Below are 22,289 nucleotides of genomic sequence, written 5' to 3'. Positions count from 1 at the left end.
TTTAGTTCTGATTCACATACCCAGATTTACAGGACTTTTGTCACCTCCAAGGATGGTGAGTTCTGCCTCTCATTCTGAGGCAGAACGTTTCACTTTGGAAAACTGATTTTTTGGAAAGATATTTCTTGTAAAGCATGGTGGTCTATCAACGTGTTACGTTCATCACTTCCAACTAGTTCTGGTTTATTCATTCAACAAATACTATTCAGTACCAACTGTGGTGTCAGGTGAGGTATTAGGTATAAGTGATGAAAAGATGAAGAGGCTGTAATCACTGTCTGAGGACATCAGCAGTGAGGTTCCAGCCAAGCATTGTGTAAGCAGACAACCATGAACTATGAGAGCCACGGCACGATGGATGTGTCTGTCACATGTCACAGACACAGAGAGAAGTGAGCAATCGATCCTCTGGAGGGAACTAGGGAGAGAGGTGGCTCTGAAGAATGAGCTCTGGTACCCCAGGTAGAAAAAGACAAGAAAAGCATTCAAGCTGATTCAATTCTATCTCAAATCTAAAAACCTCTTTACCATGTTTGCCCAAGAGATACATGAGAACTCTGTGTTCACTTTAATTTGTCTCTTCTCCAAGGTACATTTATTTCTGAGATTTTTTTTCACCCTTTATAACTTCCTCAGAGAGGTTTATCTTGACACCCCCCCACCCGCTACCTCCACTGCCACCTCCGCAGAGATTGGTTTAAGCTCCTGATTCGCTCTCATGGCATCCCATATATTTTGCTCATAGCACTTATCACAACTGAAATTAATTCATAACGAGTGTGTCTTTATTAGCTCTTTATCCCTTGACAATCTAAAGCCTGAATTATCTAAGAATTGTCTGGAGTCTAGATTCTAAACCTCATGAGGGCAGAAGCTAAGGCTGTCTTATTTACTGCATCTCCTGAGCAAAAGCAGAGTGAAGGGCACAGAGGAACATGGTACATATTTGTTCAACAAACACATGAATGAGTAACAGCACTGTTTCTTACACAACATGGTCTTGGGCTCTTTAAGCTCCAGCCAGCTCCAGCTGGTTTCACATATAGCTTATAGCACTGAACCTGTAGAAACAACTTTTCTAAGGTCCTGAAGGGTCACCAGAGGGAGGATTCAGAGCCCTACAAACAAAGGACACATGGCCAGGCCAGAATCTTCCGTTCTTGATGAGTCAGTACATTAAGAAGCAAAGGACACTCATGGAATCAGACAGTACTCATCACATTCCCTATAAGTTTCATGTCTGTTAAAAACCACGGAGCAGTTCCTTAGAACCAAGTTCCAGCCAAACCAAACAATGAACCTTTTTCCCCAAATACCTTCTTTGCCTCCCTTAGGATGTGCTTCTTTTTTTTTTTGCGGTACGCGGGCCTCTCACTGTTGTGGCCTCTCCCGTTGTGGAGCACAGGCTCCGGACGCGCAGGCTCAGCGGCCATGGCTCACGGGCCCAGCCGCTCCGCGGCACGTGGGATCTTCCCAGACCGGGACACAAACCCATGTCCCCTGCATCGGCAGGCGGACTCTCAACCACTGCGCCACCAGGGAAGCCCTAGGATGTGCTTCTTCTACTCTCTTCCTTCCTCACTGTCCCTGCTCACCTCAACCTCCTCCTACCCAATCCCTACCCATTGTCCCTGACATGCCTCTCAAGACCCTTAGCAGTAAATCATCTGTCTTCTTGGGCTTCACAGGGCACTTTACCCTTATTTGATATTTGCCAGGAAGTCTTATATCATAACTATGTACTTGTCTCATTTCCCTGGTGGGCAGAATTCTAGGATGACCCCCTCCAAAATTCTCACCCCCTGGTATACACACTATGCATTATTATCTCCTTCCCTTGTGTGTGAGTAGGACTTGTGACACTGATGGTATATAACTCCATGATTATGTTACATGAGCTGGCAGAGGGATTGTGCAGATGTAAATAAAGTCCTTAAACAGATTAAGTTCATTGAGAGACATGATCCTGGGTGGGCCTGACCTAATCAGATGAGTCCTTAATGTCGGAGATTCAAAAGGAGAGATTCTCCCACTGGCCTTGAAAGACCAAGCTTCCATGTGTGCAGGGGACCATGTGCTGGGCAACAGTGGGAGGCCTCTAGGACCTGTAAACAGTCTCTAGATAACAGCAAGTAAGAAAGCAGGAACTTCAGTCCTACAACTGCAAGGAACTGAATTCTGCCAACAGCCCTAGGTCTTAGAAGGGGTCACAGTCCTAACTGACACAGTGATTTCAGCCCTGTGAGACCCTGGGCAGAGGATCCAGTTAGCTAGTGCCTGGACTCCTGACCCACAGAAAATGTGAACTAGCAAATATATGCTTTTTTAAGCTGCTAAGTTTGTGGTCATCTGATATGCTGCAACAGAAAACTAAAACACCTGGTCAACAGATGATGTCCAATTTTTTGCACAGCACTGAATTCAAAGAATTTAGTGACATTCCCTATTGCACTTGACTCTGATTTTGAAGATGATCCAAAGATCAAAATTAAATCATATATGGTCCCTATAAACCATGTTACTTCTAGACTCTGTTCAATAAAAAAAAGGAGTATAGAACTGTTAGCTAGTCACTAAGTGGAGTCTTATGTTTTATAAAGAATCAAGAGACATGAATTCAATCCTGGCTCTATCACAATCTAGCCATTGCCTTGAACAAGTCAAAGCCAACTCAACTTCTTGGTATGTTATATATCAGTAACTATTAAAATAGCTACTACTTGTTGATAAACTCTCATGTATCATGGACTGTATGTGTATTATTTATAAATACCATCCTACCGTGGCCAGAGAGACTTTATGCTCATTTTATAGCTGAAAACGGTGAAGCTCAGAGAGATTGGGTATAACAATCAAGGTCATGCGGTTACCACAGGACAAGGTCATAATTTGAAGGTTGTCTGTCTCACAGGCCTGGGCTATTAAAGTGAGGGGTTACTGAAAGGTCCTCTCTTTTTTTTTTTTTTTTTTTTTTGGCAGCACGCGGGCCTCTCACTGTTGTGGCCTCTCCCGTTGCGGAGCACAGGCTCCGGACGCACAGGCTCAGCGACCATGGCTCACGGGCCCAGCCGCTCCGCGGCATATGGGTTCTTCCCGGACCGGGGCACGAACCCGTGTCCCCTGCATCGGTAGGCAGACTCTTAACCACTGCGCCACCAGGGAAGCCCTGAAAGGTCCTCTCTGATTGGATCATCCTAGAGATATAGATGGAGTGTGATTTCCACAGCACGAGCCCAGGAAAAGACTCCTTCCCCACACCTAGAAGTGAGTCACATCTGAGTTGCTGGCAGTACAAACGTGTCCAGGTTTAGACAATGACAGAGACCCAGAGCCCAGGCAGGGAGACTGCACAGATTTAAGGACTTGTTTACTTAGAACAGCAGAAAGGAAGTCAAGTGTGAACTTTCTGAGCTTCAAAGATAGTCTCAGGGCCCCCTTGGGAATAAGCATAAATCTTCAAATTTATCCAAAGTTTAGCAAATTCACAATGACAAATGTAACAGTTCCTCTAAATTGAAGTTCATCTCTTGGCAGTTTTGGAGGCTTGGAGAAAATGCCAGCAACAAGGACTTGGAAGGAAATAAATCTTTAGATTCCCTGAAAACATAGATAATTATTGCAGAAGACATATGGAGGATCCCATACTGCGTTGAAAAAGAAAATTTATAAATGTCAGCTTTGAGGCAGCAATGTTGGAAGGATTGAAGTGATCTGCACATAACTTGAAGAGAAAAATATGCTGGGGATATATATTCGCCATTAAGAACTAATTCTCCTTAACTTGTGCTATTTCAGGGAGGATTGGATGAGGAGAGAAGGGAGAAAGGCTCCGGGATTTAGAGCAAGAGGTTAGATTTTTTTTTTCGTATCCAAACAGGTAAAATTTAAAGATTCTCTACTGTTTAAAAAAGATGCTGGTAAATGGGATGATAAAGGGGCCACAATATGGGTATTGAAGGCGGAAGAGTTGAGTCCTGAGTCTCTGAGATCTGAGCCTCACTTTCTTCATCTCTACAGTACAAATGGTCAATATAATACCTGCTCTGGGCTCATAGCAAGGATGGAATGAGATACCGCCACCCAATCCTGCTCAGCAAATATTAACCATGGGCCCCCTCTTCGTCCCTTACAGTGGCAAGCACTGAGGCCCCAGAGAAGAATAAGGCCCCTCCTCTCCCTCCACGAACTTACAGATGGTCCTGATTTGTGAAAGGATTTTATAAACTGCAAAGCATTATCAGAATGTTTGTCATTTAAACTCATTAACCAATCCAGGAGGTTACTGTTGGACACATTCGAAAAACACCAAGACAAGAATCCACTAAGAATCTGACTCTTTTGCAAATTAGAAGATCATAGAAAGAATTACTTATTTTGGCCTAAAAACTGGAATCTGTAACTGTGTCTTTTTTTAGACAAAACCACAGCTAATAGTGGAGGATCTTGATTTTTTTTTTTTTTTCCTTTCCAAAGGGAAAGAAGTAATAAATAAAACTGGAATTCAAAACCAGCGAAAGTAGGAAGAGAAACAGTCTCATAGGCCTTCCTCGTTTCCCTAGGGATGGGTCTTCTTCCCTGTGCTTCCTGGAGACTCTGAGTGGAGATCATGCCCATTAAACAGTGCCCAGTTGGCAACAAAGCCCAGAGCTGAGAATGGGGAGAATACAATGGAAGCACCAACTGTCAAGAGATGCATGGCACCTCAGGAAAGATATTACGATCGTCTAATGAGAAATATGCAACTTCTTAGAACTTCCGAAACTAATGTCAGTGAGGCAATGCTGAAGAGGTGTCTGGGCTTAATAAACCTTCTAATATTTTCACAGCTGGGCCTGCTTGCACGGGGCTCGTAGACCATTTTCTTAACTAAGGCATGGTGCTGATCTGACATTAGTTTAACAAGGTAATTATCAGGTGAAGAATAGCAGCCACACTGCTGTGAACCTGAATGATAAGCTCGTAATTACTGATTTTGGGTCCATCTTTAAAAACAATAATAGGGGACTAAGTACTAAAGCATTTTATAGGAAATACATTCAGGTACAGTGTCTACAAGTGTGGAGAACTATAAAGGATATAATTAGCGGTTTATTTACATAATCAGTCAAACACCGTTTATCATTTCTCTTATGGTCCCATTGAAGAGAAGCAAAGAAGCATGGGAACATTAAGTTATTTTATGCAGGCAACCTTAAAAAAGTTGATTATAATTAACTTTTTTTAAATCTTGAAAGTTGAACTGTCCTAAATGCCTCAGTTGAAAACTGAATAGTGTCGCTGATTTTATCAAATGCTAGCACTCCTCCGCATATATGACACGACAAACATTTCCAGGGGAAATTTTACCTGGACAAATACACCTCTCAGGTAACTAACTTCAGTTTTTGGAATATATTCAAAGCTTGCGTTAATTCTGAAACAACACACAAATTGTCTTTTACTGAGAACATCTTAAGTGGTTGCTTTTTATCTGGAATATGAGAGTAACATGGAGATACCATGTATGCCTGTGAGGAAATACCTTCCCAAGCATTACTGACTAGGCTTACCTCATAATTAGATTCTGGAAGAACTCTTACCTCTTCATTGTTCTCAGTGTAACTAACCCATTCTGGCATAGCAAAATGATGTATTTTTTAAAGTAAAAAAAACGACAAACAAATTGCAAACCATATAATTTAAAGGCAGGACTAAGTAAGACACATGTATTTTTAGAAAAGTCTGTAAAAATAATGTAATACTCTGTTTGCTCTAGATAATACGGAGAAATTGTCTCGTAAAAAGGGAATGGCTTTATTACCATGCTCCTAGGTGACCTTACTTCTTCCTTCAACAGATCTTCAGAGTGATTATTAGTGTCAATTGTTGTCAATTTCAAGTCCTCCTGACTTATTGAAAAGCCAAAGATAATGTTGCATCAGGGAAGTTCTCATCAAAGAATATATTAAAGGTAGCACTAATTGGGATAGGACCAACCTCATAAAAGTAAATAAGCACATTATAATGGTTGGGTGAAGCTGATTCTCTTGGAATGAATAATAAAAGCAAAGTATATGAAGGTACCAAGTTCTGCAAGCTCCTGAGTTCAAATACTCCAATTCAACCACCTTGATTAAACAGTAAATAATGAAACACACCCTAACGGGTGATTTTGTCACCGAGCCTCTGTATTCTTAATGAAACCCACATGAACATTGATTAATATAGTTGTAGAAGAAGGCTAATTTAACTTGGCTTCAACAAATGCTTTATTTTACCCCATATGCATAAATAAGGTGCATTCACAACCTGAAAACATAAAGCAAAAGTGAAGATTAAACTAAACATAGGCGTGTGGGGAGGATGCTTCAATCAGCTCATGCCGCAAAACAAGAATTTCACAAACCAATACTGTACAAAGGAAATACTGCATACATCTCAACTTGACGCTGATTTTTCAAAATGTTTTATGTTAAAAATGATATCAATCTTACATTTGGATATAGAATCTCAGAATGTGGTGGTGAGCATTATTAACAACAGGTTTATAAACAGAGGCAGAGAGCATCACTAAGAAAAAATCTGGCTAAGATCTGCTACTAGTCAAGTCCTAGAAACAATAGCTCACTAGACCTTTGGCTCCTCCAAGACAAGAGATTTTGCTCATTCATCTTCTTATCACCAGGGCACAGAAAGATGACATATGGAAAGTCCTTGAGAAAGGTTAAATAAATACATAGATATTTCAACTGAAATTATGTCCAATAAGATCCGTTCAATAAGAAGATTTATGTATGGTTGCTGAAGACTGCTTATTCTATGAGATTTAATGACACAATTGTACTTACCAGAAAAATTGGCAGGCTATGTAGTGAAATACTCTACTAACCCATGGCCCAAAGCATTAAAGAAAAAACAAAACAAAACCATCAGTCCTAGTATTGTAGGTTGGGTAGATGTGATTTTGATTTGGTATTTAAATGTAAGTCTCAGTCTTGGTTCTGTTTGTGGACAAATTTCCAAATCGCTCTGTGACATTTCTGTTACTCTATAACACAAAATGTGTTGCTACAACTGGAGATTGTGATGGTGGAAAATTACTGAAACATGGGAAAAACCGTATGTTCAGTAATGTGCCTGTGGGCTAAATCATCAGTTCCTTTGGGTCATATTTATACTATATACCAATGCTGCATCATTTATTCAGTCCACAGATATTTACTGAACATCTTATATCTGCAAAGTACTGTGGTAGGGTGTTTTCTGTCATGGCTTTAAGGAACAAAAGGGTTTTAGGTTAGAAAGGAGTCTTCACCAGTCTAGTCTTTTTCTCCTGGAAGCAGATTTGATCACCTTCTTTATATCCCACAGTACTTTCTTTGCCCTACTCTTTCACTGTGGATGCTGTTGCATTAGAGTTAATTGTCTATCTCCCTTGTTAAACTGTAAGCTCCTTTAAGGGAGATGATATTACACACTCATGTGTGCTCAGCACCTGCCCAAGTGTGGCATAGTCAACTGTGGAGGGCCTGCAATATGAATTTTGGATTTAAATTCAGGCAGGCTTTAGCCTACACCTCTCCCCCGCCCCAATAAGGTATTTTATCCTTTAGGTGGGACTCATGAGTCCAGTTGCTGAATGTAAGCAGAGGCAAGACTCATGTGCAGAACAGGACCAGGTAAATCTCTTAAGAGTTTTTTCCATATAATGTATCATGTTCACACTCCATTGTAGCTGCTCTGGAGTTATCAAGATTTCATATTTGAGTGTGAACTGGGGTCCTTCAAGTAGGGCTGCCAGCTTTAAGAAAGAAAGACACAAGATGTCCAGTTAACTTAGAATTTTAGATAAACAAATAATTTTGTAGTATATGTCCCAAGTATTGCATTTGTATACTTACATTTTATCTAGCAACCCTACCTTCAAGATGATGAGTAAATTGGATGTAAAGAGGGTCAGGTAAGATGTTTCTCAGTAATTTTTTTGTTGAGCAGAACATTTATCTTCTCCAGCCCCCAGACAATAAATGCCAGTAGCATTACCTATCATTGTGATAATGAAAAGTTGGCCACATTCATCCCGTTACCCACTATGAGGTAGTGCCTTCTTGATTTGAGAACCATAGGGAAGCTAATGAGAGTAGGAATATACCCCATGAAACCAAGAGTCAGGAAATGTACATGCCAGGACCCCACAGACATCATAGTCACACAGAGTCTCAAAAATGGACATGATGTCTATTTCCTGGCTAGCACCTCATTCAGACCCCCCAACCAAGCTCTTGAGAATAGGTCTGACTTTCTCAAGCCTGCATATTTGACAATGAATTTTATCCCCATGAGAAAAGATCCAACAATCCTCCCAGATTTCTTAACAGCTTGACATATAAAGGGAAAATAAAGTCACCAAATCCTAAAGATCAATTATAAGTATGATGATAATTATACCTTCAACTTGTATAGCACTTTACATTTATTCAACGCACTTTTCTGTCCATTATCTCATGTGATTATTCGTGTGGTATTCATTAGCAGATGAGTGAATGGGATGTCTGCTCAATCTATTGTCACGGCCAATTTGCAACACTCGATATCATCAATTTGAAACCACAAATGGGAAGAGATTCAGGCTCCTTTTTCCCTTCAGAAGTCTGTTAGTTCATCCATCAGCTGTAGGCTTTCTCTCAAGTCTTTTTTATAACTAATCCCAGATTTTGCATTAATATTACAAGACTATTTTCTTTTTGAGTTACTTAGTTGATTATGTTAATTTAAGGTAAGAGTTTGTATTAAAATGAAATTAAAAGTAAATGAAAAAATTGGTGATGAACTTCCTTCCTCTCAAGACTATCTATCCCTCTCAATGTCTGGCAAAAAGCAAGAATTCAGTGCATTCTAAATGCATGAATCAATGAATGACTGAAGGAAAAAATGAACTTCAAATGAATGTCTGCTTTAGTCCTAACTTAATTTACTCCAGATCTTGCCAGCCTAATGAAGAATTCTGTTGAGAAGGGTCACTCACTAAAATCACAATTTCAAAGACCAGAGCTTTCTAGAAATCATTTAGTGCAGCTCATGCAAAGGAAAGCATTTTCCAGAGTCATCTGAGACAAAGACATCTATGTCATTATGTAACAAAAATGCCACACTCATCCAGTAACTAACCATCAAGGACAACTCTGAGGAGGTGCATTCTTTACTCTGGGATTAATTTTGAATGCAACCACAGTTCATTTCCTTTCATCTGGTCCTCAGTCAACAAGACATAGAGCCCAATGGTGCCTAGCACAGTGCCTGGCACTTGAGAAGTATTCAGTAGCTCCTAGCTCTCTGAGCAAAATAGGGGATGGAAACGTCACCCTCTGTTAGACAGGTGTCACAACTGTAATAGTTTGGGACTTGTTTAAGTCATCATCTTCCATAATGTCAAGTTTTCTTCCAGTTGGTCATTAAATCGTTAAGATTTCCCCACAGAAGGAAGACAAGTCTGATCTGGCTTTGCCCAAAGCCAGAGATTTTCCTTCTATGCGCTAAATGATGGAACAAGTAATGGAAACTATCCTCTATTTTAATTCCAAGTGACTGGCATATCATAGGTTTAACTCATTCTCTTACTCATTCATTCATCCATTCATTTATTCAAGCAATAAATATTTATTGTGTGTTTTTCCCAGACAGCACTAAGCTAAGGTACGTGTTACTTAATCTTATTTAATCTTCACAAGTGTCTTATGATGTTGGCATTATTATCACCTAGACATTATGTATAAAGAAACTGAGGTTAAGAAAATCTAGGCAGGATGCCCAGCATCAAGTCATAGGCCTAACTTCGCACAGCTCTGGTGAAGCAGAGGCTCAAAGGGACCCAGAGTCCGTGATTCTGATCTCTACCTCCATAAATGAATAAAAGAAAAGGAATGCAAACTTTTCAGAGGAACAAAGTTGCTTTATAGAGGAAGAACCCCTGGACTAATTGGCACATGTCTCTTGAGGAAGCTAAGGGTTTTTAAACACTGGCCGCACAAACCCGTACATTTCCAGATCTCAGGTGGACTCTTTACAGGTGTTATCCATAGAAAAGACAGGCGCAGATTCTGGCCTTGTAAATCCTCCTCCCTGTGTGCTGTAGTGCACGCTCTTCACATGTAGCTTTTAAAAATACCCACGTTCACGCCATAATAGTTATTAAGTGTGGTGTCAAAATGCTGATTCAAGGAATGATTTGCCCAGAAATATATTTCTAATCATGTAATATGATATTAGAGAGAAAGAGAAAGTGGGGAGAAAATGCTTTCAGAATTCCTATATAGCAAGCACAATAAAAACACAGCTGGACAAGGTGAACCAATAAAAAGACAGGAAAAAAAAAAAAAAGAACCAGAGATAGTCAAGTTACTTGGGCTTTGTAGAATTTCTCTTCCTTAGGGGGACACATCCAAATACACCACACATAAAAACACATATTACAGGACAAAATTGAAGAACTCTGTCAATATTGCAGTGCTATCAGAGCTTTCAGAAAAAAGGGAAATAGGAGAGAAAATGTAAAAGATAAGCATCTTGTGAAGAACCGGCTCCACAGAGGGGCCTACGTGCAGTCCTTCAAATATCTAATGGGACGCGATGACTAAGGAAAACAGAAGAAAACATCTTGGAGAGCAAGGACATATCCCAAAACAACTTTCTGCTTTTGGACAGTGAAATGAACCCCCAGCAGTCACAGAGGAAACAAGAATAGTCTTTGGCTCATGTGACTATAAAGGTGTGTAGTTCTGCCAGAAACCCTTACCCCAGAAAGAATGTGAAACTCAAGACGAAATAACAGTTGTCAGACGGGAAGTTACCGGGACCCAACACCCTCAAATTACAAACAATATTTAAAGGATTAGTGATGATTGTATCTGAGCTGTCCTGGATCTCAATCTAGAGGCTGAGGTATGCTCATTGGAATTCAATTGAATAACAACAGCTATTTATGGAGCATTTTCCAGGCACTGGAAACTCTGCTAAGAAATTTACGTGTCATCTCATCAAACCCTCACTTTGCAGATGAGGCCACGGATGCTTAGAATGTGACTTAGGCCAAATCACTCAGGCAGTAAAAGACAAAGCTGGGTTGAAACCAAGGTTTCAGACCAGGAATTTCTGCCTGAACCACACACCTTTCCCTTAAAAACAGCCAATAGGAAGTGCTCCCAAATAAGATGGCATTTTAGTATTTATGTCAACTCCCCCCCACCCCAATTTCCAAAGCAAGACCAACCTGGACATAGTTTAGTGTTTGGAGTCTTTAACCCCCAAAGCACAGAACCCACACATTCTCAACTGCCCTTCCCTTCCTTTCGCACATCACTTACCAGTGATGACAGTGGGTTTCTGCAGTTGAAAGCCTGGGAGAGGGTGATTTCTTCAATGTTGCAGTTCAGCAGGAATTGCCCGTCAGAAGGGTCTGTAGGCTCTCCACTGCCCAGCAAGCTCTACGTACTTGATAAGCACTTGCCAATGGCAAGCTTCTCCAATGCACAGAAACTGTAGTGATGCCAATGTCACGCATTGTTATCAATAATAATAGTCAACGCTGACTACCACATTCTTCAAATGCTCTGCGGTTCTTTGATTATATTATCTCATTTAATTTTCACTGCAAGCCAGTGATGGTACTCTCATGGCCATTTTACAGATAAGGAAATGGAGGCTCTGTTTACCAATACAAGCACAGGTTAAGACCCAGGAATGTTCACACTGAACTCTTGTGAGCTTTCTACTACATTGATTAGCCTCCCAGCCTCTCCAACGCCATGGGACACAGGAGAACTCTTTTTCTTTTGGCTGCGTTGGGTTTTCATTGCTGCGCAAGGCCTTTCTCTAGTGGAGGACAGCAGGGGCTACTCTTCATTGCGGTGTGGGGGCTTCTCACTGTGGTGGCTTCTCTTGTTGAGGAGCACAGGCTCTAGGTGCGCGGCTTTAGTAGTTGTAGCACGCGGGCTCAATAGCTGCGGCACGCAGACCCTAGAGTGCGTGGGCTTCAGTAGTTGTGGCACATGGGCTCAGTAGATGTGGCTCGCGGGCTCTAGAGCGCGGGCTCAGTAGTTGTGGCACACAGGCTTAGTTGCTCCGCGGCATGTGGGAATCTTCCTGGACCAGGGATCGAACCCGTGTCGCCTGCATTGGCAGGCAGATTCTTAACCACAGTGCCACCAGGGAAGTCCCAGAAGGACTCTCTCCATGCATCTTTCCCAGCAAAGAAATATTTCCTGAATGAATTGGGAACCATGTATTTCCGATAGATGAAGAGCATGGCCAGTGTGGCCCTGGACATGGTCTAGGTTTCCTGAGGCGGTTACCAGTACCTTTACCCAAAAGGTTCTGTGCTGGTCATCAGAGCGCGGAGACTGTGGGGCACAATTCCACTACACGCCCAGAAAAGGAGCAGAGGAAAATGAATCCTCGCTGGAAGCTAATGGTGAGCAAGCAACCTAAGAACGGTTGCTTCTGTATAAGATGCGGAAGGAAAACCATACACCACGCTGGACTCAGAATTGCAAAATAAGTGTGCAGAGGGCTGAGACCCCATTCCTCTTCTTGCCTTGCCCTCTCTATCAAATAAGACAGTAATTATTTGTGACTTACGTTCCTTGGAATGTGTGAATTGACGAATCCATTTCTTTCCTCTTAGCTGTGGGAGGTGTAGGGATAGGATGGCGGGGGGCGGGGGTGCCCCATCTCTGACTCTGGAGTCAGTCAACCTGAGGTCTAATAACTCACCAGCTGGGGCTCTGTGGACCAAGGAAGGGTCCATTTCCAGAAAGACACTTTTCAGCTCTACTGGTCTTTAACCACAGACCAGCTGATCAAGAGGGAATCTCTTACCCCTGGCCCTCTTCCCCACTTGAGATTCCACCTAACCCAAGCAGAAACCACTTCCCTGGACTGTTGGCTTCTCCAGCTGCTGGGGGAACACTTCATGAAGCCCCACAAGGCAGGGGCAGGCACATGGCCTTAGGGACACACATCCCAGTTGCTACATGGTCCAGTAACCTTGTCTGTCTGGCCCCTCTCCACAGAAACCTCACCCCGGTCTTCTAGGAAGACATCAGTAGTCTCCATCGGCAATCCCAATCATATCCCACCTGAGGAGGGGGCCCACTCCCATCAGGAGAGTAAGGACTGGGGTGGGTGGAGCAATAAGATCGATACAGAAGAGCTTTCTGAAAGGAAGAGTAATATATCTCCCCAACATAATTATTTCCTGAATTATTGTATGTTGAGTCCCCCCCACCCCTGCAACTTAAAACAGATCCAACCATATCCTAGAGCTTATTTGAAAACACCAGCAGAGCACTTTGGACTCAATTCTTCCCATTTAAGTAAGTCCAAGGATGTCGGTATAGGGATTGTTTTGCCAGCATTCTGTTTGGGATATAAACTTTTCCCCAAATGTCCATTCATTCATTCAATCATTCATTCAATGAATATTTATTGGGTACCTATGTTGTGCAGGCTTCTGTATTAATCTGAGAATTCAGCAATAAATAAAACAAAGCCCCTGTGCACAGGGAGATAACACTCTAATAGGGGGTGACAGACAACAAATAAACAAGTAAACACATATTACATGATTTACGGTAGCTTAGAGATAAGATCTCTTAGAGAGGAACCCTCTGAAAAAGTAGACATGGGGAGGGAGAAGGAAAAGATTTTTCTAGTAAGGATTAAGTAAACCTCATCTAGAATATTTCTTGGTACCTAGAATGAAAGCAATACGGGGAAATGTTTTACATACACAAATGTAATAGCCAAGTCCTATTTTCTTCCTCAGAAATGCAAAGCTCTCAGCTCCCTGCAAGGTCTCCAGGAAGTGCTGCAGCCCCAGCCCAGGGCCAGCATGTGTTTTCCCTGCCCACCCGGCACAGTGTGCCTGGACCGTGAATGGGTTAAGGTGGCCGCGAGATGCTTGGAGCACTGCATAAACAGCAAGCACATCAGGCGTTCTAAGCATCCTTCATCTTCCCTATCTCCCGGTCCTAGGCTGTCAATCAACTGTCACTTGCCCGCACATCAGCAGCGTGTGCACATCACCAGGCTGTCAGCAAAGCAGCTGATGAGACTGGGCTCCAGACTGTCGATCATCTTTGTTTCTCTTCGCCGCTCGGGAAATATTTTGGTTCAGAGAAACAAAGAAACCTGGGCAACAATGGCTCGTAGTCAGGCATTTACTCCTGTACATGAATATAAGATCTTAACAAGCACTGATCATGCCTCACCCCCAAATGATGTTGGGGTCAGGGGTGGACAGAAGGAAGATTGAGAATCTGTTTTATTAGTAATTCTAGTTCCCTGAGCAGACCCTGACGGATTCACACACACACACACAGCACAGGAACATAAAACAATGATAACTTGAAGTTATCTGAGCTTATGCCTCAGAAAAAAATAAGAAGACTCAGAGGATGGATGACTGCTTGGTTCGAAATTATTCACCATTGATCCGGCAGGCTTTTGGGGAGAGAGTAATTGTTCGATTGCCACGTTCATTTATCCCCTAGGGAATTCTGAAACGGCAGCTTCTGTACCCGACGCTCCCACTCTGTAGGGTGTGAGGCTGCTTGGGAGCTCCCACACACAGAAAGCGAGTGAACTTACCAGGACCCCCGATGAAGTGGGCTTGCCAGTGCTTGCAACAGGTGTCATTATGTTGAATGTAAAGACATTCTGGAAAAGCCCCTTGTCTGGCACACTAGCGGCCCCTCTCACCCAAAATATTTATTAAAAATGTCCCAGCCTCTGAAAGCCCACAATATACAAATCTAAAGAGATGCTTCCGGCAATGAGTTTCAATGGAGCAAGCTGTCCTGCTTTCCACGGTTCGCCACTTTTGCAAAATCACCATCTATTTATTAGCATAATTAATCAACTCATCATACAATAGATCCAAATACTAAGTTATCTAAAGTCCTGTAAAATTAAGAAAAAAATAAAGCACTAGTTGTACTCTAGTGGCTTTGAAATACATTTAGCAACAATCAGATCTTTTCATTGTATATATCAAGAGTGCTATTACCCATCATTTACTCAATGCTCTGGACCGACTCATTTGTACATACTGCGGTTGGTCCCATCATCAGCTCCGTGTTTGACACATTGGGGATGTTTTACCCTCTGACAAACAGATCCCTTCACATGTGCAACGCTGATTTCTGAAAACGCATCTCTCTCTGATCTAACTGGACATTAATTGTCTTTGTGCTGACGTATTTATGCCTCTCAGTCTTACAGCACAACTAGCAAATCTGATCTCTGACAAGTTGGCTGAACCTAATCAGAACAGATCAGCTGTTACCCAAGGTGCCACAGGCTGTAATTTGAGGATCTTTACAGAGTTATCACTCGCCAGAAAGACAAGGAACTATAAATTCTGTCAACACAAATCCCAAAGTGTGTGTTCAAAGCAGCTGTGGCCTCCCCCGCCCCCAAGAAAACACAGCACTTGTAAAATAAATACTGAGATAATTGATAAGAGGGAATTAGAAGGATACAGCTGATACAGTGATTGTGAGGATATATTTTTAAAGGGAACTTCGGAAGCAGAGCGTTGGGTGTGAAGTGTTGTCAAGCACAAAGAAGGGTCGCAGGGAAGAGACGGACGGCAAGTCTCCACAATGCAGCTACCACTTATCACTGGGGGGCTTGGTTCACATTTGCCTCGCTCTCTAAACTGGCAAATGCCCAAACATCCTAAGCCTCGAAGGAAATCTCCTGCTGCCGAGTCGGGCTGCCACCCGGTGACAGTGCCTTGATCAGAGGCAGGAGGCCGGGATTATTGTCAGCCTGTCAGCACTGTATTATTCTCTGAAGACCCCTGTGGTTTTCTTACGGGCGCAAAATGAGGGAATATTAGAGAAAATAAACTTCTTTCTTACTGTATCGCTTTGGTCCATCTTCCAAACAAAAGGAAAGGGTTAATGTGGCATCATCTTCAAAAAACTCGGTGGCAAACGCATCCCACCAGAGGTTGTCGCTATCCTGCAAAAAGACAGATCATGTATTTAACAGGCAAGAGTGGAAAAATATCTCAAAGGGGAAAAGAAAAGGGAAAAAGGCAGAAAAATCCAGTCATCGGTGGCTTGGGACTTAGCATATGTATGTGGGTGTTCTGGAAGGGGTGTGGGCAGGCGTGTGGTCACTCTTCAAATTAATTGCCTCGAATGAGGACTGAATTCCAATTCAATAAACGAGTTAATGCAAAGCAAATGAAAATTAATTCTCGAGGACATATTTGGGGAGATTTAATAAACGTATTCTGGAGCACAATGTGACGTTTTTTAAGAAAAAGATTTGCTTTTAATGTAAAATGCATTCAGCTTTTTCCCTCTCTCTTTCTCTTTGCTCATTTAGGAGTCCGATTTTACAAACAGAAAGCACAATATTACAACCAGGTTAAGGAGAAGAGTACATTTTTTAACAATAATTTATTCAAAAAAAAAGTTGTGTGTGGCTTGTAGTCTTCCTCTACGCAAATATCCCTATAAAAGATACAGGTATGGCTACACGGATTTATGTAGAAAGATGAGTTTGTGCACGAGCAACCATCACATGCATATGGATTGTTCTTGAGGATTGGTTTAAGATTATAGGCAATCACTTGCTCGCTATTAAATCAGTTATTAAAAACAGAATAGTTCAGCAGAATGCAAACCATCCACATGAACTCTGTTTGTTTGTCTTGGGTTGAATGTTTCCCTTGCTCATCCAGAAAATAATTTGAAATTGGCCCAGTTGAAGGTCATTAAAATCATTGCTAAGCTTCAAGGGCAGGGGAAGGGCCTCCTCTAACAGGGAATTAGGAGGGTTATGCAAAGTGTTACATTTAAAAGGGGGAATCATACCTGGGCCTCATTCTCTGTACAGTGCTCAATTTACCCTCAAATTCTTAAGCACAGTCTTTTTACAGAGAATTGTTGGTTAGCGCCAGCTTTCAGGGCAAGATGTTTCCCAGCTGCCTGTCAGATGGCGGAAGGACACAGAGGGGCCCGCTGCTCCTCTCTTAAAGGCCCCCACCCTGGGGCCCCGGCCAAGGTCTCACCAGCCTCTCTTCCTCCCATTAAGTTGTTCTGCTTATGACAACATTAAGTTGTTGTCACTGGCAGGCCTTGGGAACAAGCCTTCAGTCCCAACGGGAATAAATAAGGGGCCACTGAAGAACGATGCTGTTCCTCTTTTCAGAAAAGAAGAAGCTTAGACAAATGAATGTCCTTGTCTTTTTCTCTGGCCTCCTCCCAATCGCCATACCAAAAGCCAACACTTTTCTTAGTAGAATACAGTAAATATAAAACCATCCAGGGGTATATCATGACTCCACATACAAACCACCCCCCTCCCATCTCCCTTCAGAAACAAATGTTTATTGAGCACTTATTACGTGCAGGCCCTCGGAATACACAGCAGGATAGGAGATTGGTATCTACCCTCAAAGGGCTCAAACCCACTGGCAGGGCGCAGCCGACTGAGCATCAAACAGACAGCCTCGCTCCACACCTGAGACCACGGCACAGGGCCTGAATGCTGTGGAAACTGTCAGAGCTTCTAGAAAAATTAGTGGGCTTGGAAGTGAAGAAGCAGCTGGGGCAAGAAACCCTATTTGGGAGCCTGGACACACAGGGTTGTTTTCATTTCAAATTGCTATACGGATGGAAAAAGAATAATGGTTAACATTTATTGAGCGCTTACCACATGCCAAACACTGTTCTAAATACTTTATATACGTTTTCTCACTCGCTCGTCATTACCACCCTGATTCTTGGTTTTGTTTTGTTCTTTTCCCTTGTCAGTACGATATCAGTTTCTTGTGAGTAGGGGCTGTGTTTTGTCTGCTTCTCCATCTCCCAGGCCCCAGACGGTGACGAGGCCATGGTATTACTCAATGAAAGCTGTTCAGTGACTGGCTGGAACTGCTCACGTTATCATCCCAGTTTTACAACTGCAGAAACGGATTAGGTGGTGAAGGTAACTTGCCCAAGTCCACTCGGCCGATAAACAGCAGAGCTGGTGTTCACATGTAGCTTTTTAAAATACTCACGTTCATGCCATAATAGTTATAAAGTGTGGTGTCAAAATGCCGGTTCAAGGAATGATTGCCCCAGAAGTATATTTTAATCATGTAATACGATATTAGAGAGAAAGTGAAAGTGGGGGGAACGCTTTCAGAATTCCTATATAGGGACTGGGACTCTCGGACATCTGAGATCTGCCCCGGTCTCTGCCGACTCATTTCTCTGGCGTCCTTGGGAAGGCAAGGGCTAGGGTTCAGAAAGAAGGAAGGGAGATGCAAAAGGGCATATTTTGTCTCAGGCTGGTTTCTCTTCCAGCTCCTCGCTGTACTTACTGTCCCACATGCCAGGACTCACGCCCAGAAAGAGGCCAGCACCATGCGGTAGGGCAGGTGGTATTACAACACTGGTGGAATTCGTCCTGCGGGCAATCCTCAGAGGAGGCTCATCCCGACACTACCTCTTCCCAGCCAGGTGAACTTGGACAACTTATTTTACCTCCCTGACCCTGTTTCCTTACTTGGAAATTAAGGATAACGATAATGATAATAGTAACAACAACAGTAATAACTATCTTCACAGTAGATACAACAACAGTTACATTAATAACTATTTTGCAAGGTAGATGTGAAAATTCAATAAGTTAATGGCTGTAACGTGCCCAGAAGAGTGCCTGGAACACAGTAAAGATCAATACAATGTCCCTTTCCTACCTTTATGTACCATCTTTGACACCATTCCTAAGGGATGAAGCATTCCATGCTCTAAAGAACTCTACATGAAAAATGTTTATAGGGCTTCCCTGGTGGTGCAGTGGTTGAGGGTCCGCCTGCCGATGCAGGGGACACGGGTTCGTGCCCCAGTCCGAGAAGATCCCACATACTGCGGAGCGGCCGGGCCCATGAGCCATGGCCTCTGAGCCTGCGCGTCGGAGCCTGTGCTCCGCAACGGGAGAGGCCACAACAGTGAGAGGCCCGCGTACCGCAAAAAAAAAAAAAAAAAAAAGAAAAAAAGTTTATATATCAAGCACGTCTCCAAATCACTTCAACTATTTGTAACCCATTTACTTGGCAACAATACCTGTCTACAACACAGTGAAAACTCTGAATGGAAATTGATCAACTCCGTTTGGCCTGCTAATTGTTCACAGGCCCAGTGACTAGATCAGTTCCTCTACCTCCATTTTCCTGTCATCTAATTCCTGGTTTTTAGCACGTCTGCTAGAAAACGGACTAGTGGAAGGTAAAAGCCCAGGGAGAACCCAGGCTGATCTGAAGTCACTAGGAGAAAAGAAAGGATTAAGGCTGTAAGGAGGTGGGAGAATTGTCTATGAGTAGCCATACAGGTTACACGGGACCCAGAGGAGTGTTGGCAGAAATCAAGGGGGGAGGGGGAGTGATGACCCAAGAAGGGGGGATGACATTTGATTCAAACTAACTATAATGGAACATGAGATGAGTCAATGTCTCAGGAAATGTCAGGACAGTTTTGGTAGGAGAAGGTCATATCAGGTGACTATACACACACAAAAAATCAATTGGCTTTGGTCACAAATCTTGCAAGAACATTCCAAAACTAAAAATGTGATATGTGCTTTCACAGGGCAAGACACATAATAGGTACATAATAGAATATATACACATTTTGGCTGATAGAATGAATGAGTGGATGAAAGACTGGAATTCCTTTTTGTTCCATCAAAAACCCAACTCAAGAAAATAACTTACACAGTTTTTGTGAGCTCTAGATGGTTGACCCTACTTTGTCTATTGGCCAATATTTTTAAACTGACACACAAAAAATTTGGATATTATTTTTAAGCTATAGTTGTCAACTGCCCCCCAACACACATATATAAGGCTTCTGAGTTAGTCCTTAGTTATGAGAGGAAAAATGCTGATGGAGAAAGGGAATTAAAAAGTAGTATTTTTAAGAAAATATTACTAAATGTCAAGTACAGGCCAGTCTTAACTTGGCTTTTTTCTGAAGGAAGGAGATCATGGAAAGAATACGTGTTTGGGGGGCCCTGGGTTAACAGTAGTACCCATAACTCAATATTTTCTAAGTTTTTTCCATGAATTGAACCATCTTATATTCACAACTGTCCTAATTGCCTCCAGGGGTAGAGCAGGCATCCTTAGAAGAATTTATACCCTTAACCTCTATGTTACATTGGCTTCAACATATGAATTCTGCCTCTTATTCGCTGATGACCTAAGTCATGCCTCCTAACTTGTTTGCATCTATTTGCTCATTTGCAAAGTGGGAACAATCAGTTCAGTGGACTGTGAGGGCTAAGGAGAAACTGCCCAGCACATAATAGTTGCTCAATAAATGGCAGCTATTATTATTTTTTCTTATGGTCTCCTTTGACCTTCAGATATTTATAAACAGAGAATCTGAATTTCAAAAAAGTTAAACTCCTTAGTAAAGATCAGACAGCTAGAAAGTGGCAAAGCTAAAGTTCACACCCAAGTCTGCGTAATTCCAGTCTATTTTTTTAAATAGCAAAATTGAGAGGAAGGTACAGAGAATTCCCACACCCTCCCTGCCCGCACACATGCATAGCCTCCCCTGTTACCAACAGCCCTCACCACAACAGCAGATTTGTTTGTTACAATTGATGAACTGACCAGGCCAGGTTTTCTCCAAATAATTCTGCTTAAAAAGTGATTTTCCACCTTAGGTTGAAGACAAAAAGATTCACAAGAGTAGAAGAAGAGGCCAGCATTAATTAGCAAGAGGAAATTTTGCTTGAACAGATCTCCTCCTCCAGTTCTTTCAGATTTTGCCCACTTTCCCCCACCTTCATGTTGTTTTTCTGAAAATAAACCTCCTCTTTGAACAGCCCTTCCTTCCATTTGGCTGGCTGGTAGAGTTCCTGGGACCAGTGAGGCAATTTTATGGAAGACATTTGCCTAATGACTAGGCCAGGAGTCCAGGCAGCCGCTGCAATGCAGCTACAAAGACCTATGCTAAACCAAATACGAAATCTCTGGCAGAAGATCTTACAGTGTGACTGGTGGAATCTCAGTTCTCAGCCACAGAGCTGAGCTAACAGCCTCATGAGTTGTGGACAATGATAAAAAATCAGTGCCACCATTATTCAACGTCTAGATGTCAGTCATTTAGATGGTCTGAGCCTCGCAGACAAAGGCAACATGTGCAAGAGACCAAGGAAATATAACAGAAAATGACTGGTCACGATTCTGCGGTTCTATCTATCCACAGGCTAACACTTCTGTCTCCTGATCGCATACTTGGCGCCTCCGTCATTGGAGGAAGAACCAAGGAGCTCCCTTGGGAGCAGGTCACATGGCCAAGTCCAATAAGCTGACCAGTAGGAGGCTGTGTGAGGAAAGTCTCCAAGGCTGTTTCGCAGCAAGGATTCCAAAGAGGAGCTCACTAAGGTGTGAAGGGAAGGTAGGATTTTGCTGCCCTCTCTCCATGCAGGCAATCCCCTCCAGTCAAACCAATGTGGAGAATAACTAGGAAGGGCCTTGAGACTGACCAGCAGGCCCAGATCAACCTCTCAAGACTTGGAGGTAAAGGTTATGACAAATGCCTTTAAAAACAAACCAATAGCCTGAGGTTTTTGGTAGGTGGGGTGGCCATGCACACCAGTTACTGCCACATAGCATAGATACAACATTTGGTGGATATATCGGAAAAGACATTCTATCCAGGGAAAAGCCACTCTTACCACTCTGGGGACCAACATGGTCAGGAGTTGGCCTGTGTGGAGCCAAAGGACCCAGCAACTTACCTTGTCGAACCAAGGGTCCCTCTTTAACCATTTCCTGCCTCCTTGTCTTTGCATATGTTGTTCTTTTGGCCTGGCATGTCCAGCAAATACCAAGTCCCAGTCCTTTGATTCCTTTTTTCCCTGTCTCCTGTGCTAGGAAAGCTTGATACCTCTACCCCTGTTCGAGTGTGGATCATATTATAATTGAATCACTGCCTTGCAATATAAATTTATCTAAACTTGCGGCTGCCGTAGAGGACCATGAGATGCTAAAGGATAAGGACCAGGCATTAAGCATCTCTCCATCCTCAACAGATCTCCCACCTATAAATTACCTAGTAGGGAGTAGAACAGATGGTGAGGCCGTAACCACACAGTGAGTAAGATTCTTCCTCGAGGCTTCCCTGGTGGCGCAATGGTTGAGAGTCCGCCTGCCGATGCAGGGGACACAGGTTCAAGCCCTGGTCTGGGAAGATCCCACATGCCGCGGAGCAACTAGGCCCGTGAGCCACAAC

The 22,289-nt window shown here is 42.7% G+C and overlaps 1 protein-coding gene across 10 annotated transcripts in view; it reads right to left on the bottom strand.

The window, feature by feature from the left end:
* The window catches only part of LDB2 (LIM domain binding 2), a 379,673-nt gene that overhangs the window by 224,710 nt on the left and 132,674 nt on the right, over window positions 1-22,289 (bottom strand). For all 10 annotated transcript variants that reach the window (XM_060012774.1, XM_060012777.1, XM_060012776.1 and 7 more), the window contains exon 2: window positions 15,903-16,005. In XM_060012774.1, the coding sequence (XP_059868757.1) occupies window positions 15,903-16,005 (103 nt within the window). The remainder of the gene's footprint in view (window positions 1-15,902; window positions 16,006-22,289) is intronic.

This window comes from Delphinus delphis, chromosome 5 (assembly GCF_949987515.2).
Source record: "Delphinus delphis chromosome 5, mDelDel1.2, whole genome shotgun sequence".
Classification (NCBI taxonomy): Eukaryota; Metazoa; Chordata; class Mammalia; order Artiodactyla; family Delphinidae; genus Delphinus; species Delphinus delphis.
The sequence above is the reverse complement of the archived record's forward strand: the minus strand, read 5'-3'. Positions and strand labels throughout refer to the sequence as shown.